This window comes from Corapipo altera, unplaced genomic scaffold, assembly GCF_003945725.1.
Source record: "Corapipo altera isolate COAL_440 unplaced genomic scaffold, ASM394572v1 77b, whole genome shotgun sequence".
NCBI classification, from domain to species: domain Eukaryota; kingdom Metazoa; phylum Chordata; class Aves; order Passeriformes; family Pipridae; genus Corapipo; species Corapipo altera.
The window spans coordinates 184,509-193,374 of NW_020884933.1; the positions used below are offsets into that span (position 1 = coordinate 184,509).

Here is an 8,866-nt window from a genome sequence, read left to right on the forward strand (position 1 = left end):
CCCCCGTGTCCCGGTCCCCGCTGTCGCTCCGGTGCCGCGTGTGCGGAAGCGGCGCGGGCGGTGACGCGCGGGCGGGAGGCGGAAGCGGCGCGGGGCGATCGCGGCGGGGCCGGGCCGGGGCCGCGGGGCCATGACCGAGTACAAGCTGGTCGTGGTGGGCGCGGGCGGCGTCGGCAAGAGCGCGCTGACCATCCAGCTCATCCAGAACCACTTCGTGGACGAGTACGACCCCACCATCGAGGTGCGGCGGGGCCGGGCCGGGGGGCGGGACCCGCTGCGGGAGCGGAGCGGGGGGTGAGAAATGCTGGGAAAACTCTTCCCGAGGTCCCCGCCCGTGCCCCGGCGGCCGTGGGGTCCCTTCGGCCCAGCCCAAGCCAGCCCGGGGTTCTGGGGGCGATTCCTCCCCCGTTCTGCCTCGGGCTTCCTAAAGCAGCCAAAGGCAACCAAAAAAAAAGCCACCGCTGGTCTGTGTAGGGCGGAGATCCCTGGCACGGTGATGGTGTTTATAATACCCTTTTTTTTTCCTCCCTGTCTTATTAATTGAGGAATTTCTTTAAAACAACAGGACTTGGCTGTTTTGTAACAAAGGTTGGGAGGGATTAGAGTAACATTTAAAATCGGATGGTTCGAGTAACAATTAAAATGGGATGGTTTGAGTAACGTTTAAAATGGGATAGTTTCAGGTACTGGTAGTTTTTAATTAGAGAGAGGCAAGAATCCCAGAATCCCAGAATGGTTTGAGTTGGAAGGGACATTAAAGCTTGTTTTTTTCCACCCCCTGTCACAGGCAGGGACACCTTCCACCAGCCCAGGTTGCTCCAAGCCCTGTCCAACCTGGCCTTGGACACTTCCAGGGACGGGGAAGCCACAGCCTCCCCTGGAGGAGCTGGAAAAGCTCCTCTCTCCCTCGTACCCATCTTTTTATTAACACTTTTGTTTTTCACTCGCAATGCCCGAGGTGGGAAGCAGCAGTGCCGTGTTTTTGATGGGCAGTGCCCCTGTTTGTCCTGCAGGACTCGTACCGTAAGCAGGTGGTGATCGACGGCGAGACGTGTCTGCTGGACATCCTGGACACGGCGGGGCAGGAGGAGTACAGTGCCATGAGGGACCAGTACATGAGGACTGGGGAGGGATTCCTCTGTGTCTTTGCCATCAACAACAGCAAATCCTTCGCTGATATCAACCTTTACAGGTACGGGCTGGGGAGGGAACACTGGGAAAGGCACCAGGTCCATTGGTTGAAGTGAAGCGGGGAAGTGACTCAGTGAAGACTAAATAACAGGCAAATATTAAATCTTCCACTTCTGTCAGGAAGTTTTTCAAGTGTTTAGTGCCGATACATGGAATCACAGGCAGGTTGGGACATTAAAACTCATCTCATCCCACCCCCTGCCATGGGCAGGGACACCTTCCACCAGCCCAGGTTGCTCCAAGCCCTGTCCAACCTGGCCTTGGACACTTCCAGGGATGGGGCAGCCACAGCTTCTCTGGGCAACCTGTGCCAGGGCCTCCTCACCATCTTTAGTCAGTTGGAATGGCACAGTTTTGGGGGTTGTTGTGTTAATCATTAATCATATCATCAATCAATACAAATGTCTCCACAGGGTGTCAGAGGATGGTGCCAGACTTTTTCCAGTGGTGCCCAGTGACGGGACAAGGAGCAGTGGCCATAAACTAAAACACAAGAAGTTCCACCTCAACATGAGGAAGGACTTCTTTACACTGAGGGTGGCAGAGCACTGGAGCAGCTGCCCAGGGAGGGCGTGGAGATCCCTGTCTGGAGACATTCCAGACCCACCTGGACAGTTCCTGCTCCAGGTGACCCTGCCTTGGCAGGGGGGTTGGACTGGATGATCTCCAGAGGTCCCTTCCAACCTCAGCAATTCTGTGATTCAGTGAATCAGATGATATTGAGAGAGTACAGAACATCATCTCTAAGAAAATGGGTGAGAAAAACAGAGTTGGACTAGAAAATGAAGTGTACCTGGTTATTGGCCATCCTGCTGTAGGTTGAACCCCTGAGGTCCTGCCCAGCTTTAACATATATTTTTGTAGCACAAGGTGGTTTGAACACCGAACTAAACCAGTTTTTGTATTTAGAAAATAGTTCCTAACTTTTCTTTTAAATTTGTCTTCCTAAAGAGAACAGATCAAGAGAGTGAAAGACTCGGATGACGTGCCCATGGTGCTTGTTGGGAACAAGTGTGACCTGCCCACGAGAACAGTAGACACAAAACAGGCTCAAGAATTAGCAAAAAGCTACGGAATCCCCTTCATAGAGACCTCTGCAAAAACGAGACAGGTGAGGTGCTGCCCTGGGACCTGACTCCTCCCTGCTGTGAAACGCTGGCTGCTCTGACATTTCCCCCTGTGCTTGGGCCTTACCTACAGGAGAAGCATTTTTTTTTACAGTTTTTAGCTTTCGTTTCTCAGCTTGAGAGAGTTTTGTGTTTATCACTGGGCAGGGCCAGTACAGGAATCACTTCAGACTTGTCCTGACTCCCTGTTCAGTGTGTCATGGCTGGAAGAAGAAGAAGAGCAGAGCTTCACCTGCTCTCACTGCAGTTCATCATCCCAGACCTGTTCAGTTTTCTTGGCTTCTTAATGAAAGCCAATTACAAGATTATCTTTACAGACAGAATTCCCCCAGACTGGACTAATGGGCTTCTCCAGAGCTGCCCTGAACACGTGGCTCTGCCCAGTCTGCAGCAGGAGGGATGAACCAGTAAAGGTGCAGTTATTAAGCAGCAGCCAGAAAATTCTAAGGAATTAAATTCCAGGAATTCTAAAATGGAGGTGATTAGGCAAGAAGTAGCTTGTTTCCTGCATGGAACCTCCTTACAGTTTCAGTTTTCTGTGTTTCTTTTAAGGGCTGTTGCCCCAGGGAGAGTCAGGAGTGTGAGGGGAGAGTTTGGGACATGGAAGTTTTATCGACTTACGAGCCCTGGGATAAGCTGGGTGCTGCTCTTCCTGTAGAATTGTGTCTTTCAAATGCATTAAGGGCTCCTGGGGTGGAAAGATCAGTGATTTCAGAAGCTCCAGGAAAGAAAATGCTTGACCTTCCCTTTGCCTCCAGGGCGTGGAAGATGCTTTTTACACACTGGTGAGGGAGATCCGGCAGTACCGGATGAAGAAGCTCAACAGCAGCGAGGATGGGAACCAAGGCTGCATGGGATTGTCCTGTGTTGTGATGTGAAAAGGTGAGCTGCCACTTCAGTTTTCCACTGGCTTCTTGTCTTTTTGCCTTCCAGTGATTGATAAAAGCAGCTTAGAAACGCTGGTTGCCATAGGTGGGTTTTTTTCCCCTACTGTACGACCTATTGATTCCCAGAGATTTGGATCCCACAGTTAATTACTTCTCAGAAAAAAAAAAAATAAGTTCCCCTCTAAGTTGATGACAAAGCTTAAGAAAAGGAAATTTCATCCACAGCATTTTGGCTGTTGTGTGGGTGGATGGAACAAGATGATCTTTAAGGCCCCTTCCAACCCAAACCATTCCATGATTCTGTGATTTCCACTGATTTCCATGGTGTGATTCTCTGTGTCATCCCTGGCAGTGTCTCCTTCCTTTGGGAAACCAGTTGGACTCTTTGGAGGGTGTGTGGTTTCTGTGTGCACACAAGAAACACCTGAACTGGAAAGGAGTGGGCACAGTTGTGCAGTCCCCGTGTGCTGCTGATTGATTGACTCACCTGATTGATTGATTGACTCGGCTCACCTTGAGCTGAGTTCCTCTGGAATGTGCTCAGTTCCAGGATTAAAAATAAAATAAAATGGTGCAAGAAACGCAATTTGAGCTCCCAGCTGAGTGAAATTCCTTTCAGCAGTTCCCTAAAAGATGTTGCTCATCGCTGTGAACACAGACCAGTTCAGGGCTTGCACTGCTACGCTGTGGCACTGCAATCCATCCCAGAGTTGCCCAATTAGGTGCTAATTGGAGGTGCCTTTCTGTTCCAGATGCCAGGAAAATGTGGTTCAGGTGCAGCTGCTGGACGAGTCTGGATACTCCTGTGCTGCATCTCATGCTGATGCCCTGCAGTGTTTTGGTGCCAGTGGCAGACTCTGGGCACCAGTTAATTAGCACAAGGTCCTTTTCCGTGCTCCATCTGAAGAGAACATCCGTGGCATCTACCTCCCTGCTCAGCTCCCAGAGCAGCAGCATCTCTGGATGTACTGGGATTCTTTTCTCACTGTGTTACCTGGGTTTGTCCAAGAAGAAAACCAGTCACAAAAGTGAACTATAGAGACTAAATGCTGTGAAAAAGATGACACTTTACCTCTAGAAGTGCTGTGTGTCCCCTGTCTGTTGGATTCTGTGCAGTGCTGTCAGAGGAGTGGCACAGAGTGATGTCACCCGTGGTGGTGTCACCAGGAATGCCCCTGTCCCCTGTCAGATAGGTGTCTGCTCTCTGGGCAGCAAAGTGCAACATCTCCATTGTGCCAGGAGTGCCACCTGCCTGATCCCTGATTTCTGTAATAAAACCTTTCCTAATTAAGTGCCTGTTTGCTAAGAAGATTAGAAGTTGTCCCTTGGGTTGAGGAAAACCCCAAGGACTGGAATTTCTTGGGAGCTCATTGTCTTAAGCAGGCAAATGTGGTGTGGGTGATCTGTGCCTGACAGGACACTGCAGCAGGAATTTGTAGGCTGGGAGGTCCAGCAGGCACTTGTGAGACTCTTGAACAAGGCAGGGGACACACTGCACCTGTGTTTTACTTTCTTTGTGGGTGGAACAGTTTATACTCTGTATTGTTTTCCTGCAGCATTCAGATCTCTTCCAAGCTGGACCAAATCATTCGGCTGCTCGTTTTTAACATGAACTGCCAACACTTCTGGGCAGCTTCTCACTAGTTAATCTGGTAACTGGAGCTTAATTTGGACAGCTGTTCCTCAGCTCTCTGTGTAACTTGCAAATTGTTTTATTTTGAATTATTTTCTTACCACCAGACTGTAAAGAGTCTCTTCAAAATGTCTCTAGACTGTGAAATGTAGTTGGAGAGTTTCCTTGTCAGGGGGTTTTGGGTTGACTGTCACAGACTGTGGCTGCTCCATCCCTGGGAGTGTCCAAGGCCAGGTTGGACAGAGCTTGGAACAACCTGGTCTGGTGGAAGGTGTCCCTGCCCATGGCAGGGCATGGAATGAGATGATCTTTAAGGTCCCTTCCCACCCAAACCATCCTGGGATTCTGTGACAGAGAGGAGAAGGCAGTGAGCTGCCACAGAGATCTGAGCCAGCTTCTGATTGCAGCATCCTTGCAAAATGAGGAAGGAAATGAGTTCAGTGATGACTTCACAGAAGGTGTGGGACAGACTGATGGGAATTCTGGGCCTGCTCTAACTCACAGCCCCCGAGTACGAGGGCAGAGCTGCGTGAGCTCTGCGAGTTCTTCCCCCGTAACCGGGTGTCCGAGGGTGGTCACTGCTGCCAGACCTGCCAGTGTTCCTTGGAATGCTCTGTCCTTCCCTAGTTCTTGTGCTGCTGGTGCTGGATTCAGTTCCGTGGGGTCAGGCAGTGTATCCCCCAGCACAGCTGAATTCCCAGTCCCTCTGATGGAGGAGGAAGGAGCCTTCAGCCAACAGAGGGAGCGTTCGGTCAGTGCCGGCCCAGCGGGAGCAGGGAAATTGTGAGAGGCTTCATTTCAGTTTGTTGGTGTCAGTCACATCTTCATTTGGAGTTCTCAGTTTCAAGTGGAAATTAGGAATCAGTAAACAGAGAGAGAAGAATTTTTCCCTCTTAATGTTGCTTCCTTCACTGCATTTTAATTCTCTTCTTAGAATGAAGAGGATCAATCTGCCTCACGTTTTCTTTATCTCTGATAATCCTTATGAGTACTTTTTGCAATTTATTTGACTTATGTGACGCTGATAAGAATTAAACCCACGATATTTTTGCAGAAAACATTATTTTCCAGCAACGTGCACACAGGGTGGGAGAATTGTGGATACCATTGACTGTGGCTCGAGTTGAATTTGTTTGAAGATGTTTCCCAGGGAAGCTGTGGCTGCCCCATCCCTGGAAGTGTTCAAAGCCAGGTTGGAGCTACCTGAGCTAGTGGAAGGTGTCCCTGCCTGTGGCAGGGGGTGGAACTGGATGAGCTTTAAGGTCCTTTCCAACCCAAACCATTCCATGACTGGTCTCATGCTGCAGGTTAAACGTGGCAGAACTGCCATCAGTGCAGGCTCTCAGGGCCGAGAAGGTTTTGTCAAGAAAAGGTTTTTTGTGAAAGCATTCCGTGTGGCAGGAGCTGACTGTCTGCTTCCAAAGGGAGGATGTGTGACACACTGTTGTCCAGTTAATAAAATTACCCCTGGAAAATGATGATTTTGGGATACCCAGCTGGTCACGTGGAGGCAGCACTTGGGAAAGAGCAATGAGGAGTTTGCAAGAAGTTTGAAGGGTGAGATCCTGTCATCCAGGTCCTGTCTGGGTTTTGATTGTTTGGGAAATGTAGAAAGCAGGATTGTACAGAGCAGGGCTGCCTGTGGCCACGGGAAGCCTTTGGCAGGGAGCCTTTGATGTTTGAAGTCTGTTTGGTCAGGTATGGAAGAGGATTCCTTTTGGATGGAGGTTCATCATGACAATGCTCCACATTGCACAGCCCGTTCTGGTCGTCATTAAAATGTACCAGCTGTAACTCCAAAAGCAGGGAATTCTCAGAAATGTGTGGGAACTGACTGGCAAATGCATCTGCTTTCTCTTTGCTGTTCCCTTTCTCCTGGGCTCAATAAAAGGGAAGAAGCCCTGGTAAGGATAGGTCTGCATTTATGTCACCTTTGGAACCTTCACAAGGGGCTGTATCAGGTTTTAGGATGCTGCAGAGCTGACCTACACAGGTGGTTTAGCTCCAAATCCAGCAGATACTACAAAATCAGGGTGTTGCACTAGTCAGGAGTGTGAAGTAAATGGTTGTTCTTCATTTCCAGCTTTTTGTAGAGAACCCTGGGTTTGGTGTCCACAGAGAGCCCTGGGTTTGGTGACAGCTGAGAACTGTGGAAGGACAAAAACCCCAGGAACTTTTGGGGAAATTATTTAGAAGATAAGCACAGGAGGTTTTGCACAAGACAGTCCCTGGAAAAGGTGGTTTGGTAGATTTACTCTTAATGTTATTTACAACTAACAGCACAACACCATCTTAGTGCCAAGCTGATTTTACTGTCCTGACTGGGAAGAAAAACAACTTAGAGGCAAAATACTGGAAAAGGGTAAAGCTCTTGTTCAAAAATTGCAAGTGCCAATAACTGTAATAAACATTTCTGTTGCTGTGGCTGAGAACAGGAACCAGTGTAACTCTGTGGTAGTTCCTCTTTTTGTCCCCACTCCGTGGTCTTGTTCAAACAACTGCTCAGATTTAGTTCTTGTCCTTGGTAGGACTTTGGGTATTAACCAGGATGTTCAAGGTGTTATAATTTTTAGCACAGCTCAGTGACTTAGAATTGGATTTCAAGCAACCTCAGGCCCGTGGAGGAAGGAGAGCAGTGGAAGATGAATCACATTCTGACCTGCGTGTTCTCCTTTACACCCCAAACCTTGAGTGTCTGCCTGGGATTAACCTCCAGGATCGTTGGGAACTGTTGGGATCTGGACTTTTAACCCAAGGGCTAATTTGTTGTTACTTTGTTTAATTATTTGCTTTCAGTAATGCATCTCTTTTGGTTTGAATTGAAGTAAATTATTTTGCTTCTTAAATAACTTTTTTAAAGAATAAACTTTGAATTCTTTGCTTGTTTCTTTTGTGATCTGGGCACAGGAGCCACGAGTGGATTATGGAAAGTTTATCAGCAGTGCTCTGCTTTCCCTGGGGGATGAGATTTACTCCAGTTGTCACTTCTGTCCTGGGGCATGGGCAGCTGGATCACAGATGTGCCCTAGAGCATCAATTAGCAGTGAGAGTGGCCTTGAGACCTGCCACAGGCTTGGTCCAGAGTCCAGTTTTAATGACTTCAGCAATCTGCATCTTGTCGAGTCTCTGTTTGCAGTGGGGTTCCTCATAATATTTTTGCTGACTTTGTCCTTGCTGTGTCAAAAAAAGGGGGAGGGAACCTTTTTTCACTTGATATTTCAAGAGTGAAATCAGCCATGGAGTCACTGCTGTGTCCAACTCGTGCTCTCTGTTGGGCTTTTAGCTTGCTTAATTCAGTCTCCTGAAATACTCCCCCCTTGGCTTTCCTCCTGCAGTAAGGCAGATTGTGTCAGTCCACACACAAGTAAACGTGCTTTCAGAGTGTTTCTCCTCAGACATTGTGTCAAGACTTTGGAACTCGGAGTCCAACCTGGTTTTTTGTGCCAGGAATTAAGGAACAGACCCCCAGTGCCAGGGCCACACACTCCTGGCACTGTGTAGCTTCAGTAGTCACTGCCTGTCCCTAAAGGATTCAGAACACGAGTACAGGTGGGTGCTCAAATCCAAGGGTTTCTTGGCTTATTGGGAAAGTTTTCTTGCAATGTGGTTGTTCTCTGGAACAACCTGATCCTACAAACTGTTTCCCACCTGAAGGGCTGATTTTGGTTGCACCCTGAAACACAGGCTGATTCCACCAGCCCTGGAGGAATCCCTGCAGGGGAGGGAAGAACTTGCTGAAGGTTTTCTCAGTGCTGGGTGAGTTGGTCAAAGGCCCAGCACAGCCAGGAGGGCCCTGGTGAGATCCATGTTACCCCCTCTCTGTTCATACTCCTCTTCTTCAGCAATTTAAACCATTTTCTAGCAAAACCTGCCTCATGGCTTCTATTTGGACAGCTGCCCCTGTGCTATGGATGCTCTGCCAGGTGAGCTAGAGGAAGATCCTGCTAGAACAACACCCTAAAATGCCAAATTTCTGGCATGTCCAGCCATCTTCCTTTGATTTAGACCTTGGTGGAGTGAAGGCAACT

At 48.8% G+C, this 8,866-nt stretch overlaps 1 protein-coding gene across 1 annotated transcript; it reads left to right on the top strand.

The window, feature by feature from the left end:
• Nucleotides 1-75: 75 nt before the first annotated feature.
• Nucleotides 76-7,687, top strand: NRAS (NRAS proto-oncogene, GTPase). Its single transcript, XM_027659810.1, has 5 exons — nucleotides 76-241; nucleotides 1,014-1,192; nucleotides 2,143-2,302; nucleotides 3,077-3,200; nucleotides 3,958-7,687. Exons 1-4 carry the CDS (start codon nucleotides 131-133, stop codon nucleotides 3,194-3,196), a joined length of 570 nt encoding a protein of 189 aa, XP_027515611.1. The 5' UTR covers nucleotides 76-130; the 3' UTR covers nucleotides 3,197-3,200; nucleotides 3,958-7,687.
• The last annotated feature ends 1,179 nt before the right edge of the window (nucleotides 7,688-8,866 follow it).

Excerpts from the sequence above, each read along its gene's own strand:
- NRAS (XM_027659810.1), top strand. The coding sequence starts at position 131 with ATGACCGAGTACAAGCTGGTCGTGGTGGGCGCGGGCGGCGTCGGCAAG. Across the intron at positions 242-1,013 it reads AGTACGACCCCACCATCGAG|GACTCGTACCGTAAGCAGGT; the intron begins GTGCGGCGGGGC and ends TTTGTCCTGCAG. Across the intron at positions 1,193-2,142 it reads GCTGATATCAACCTTTACAG|AGAACAGATCAAGAGAGTGA; the intron begins GTACGGGCTGGG and ends GTCTTCCTAAAG.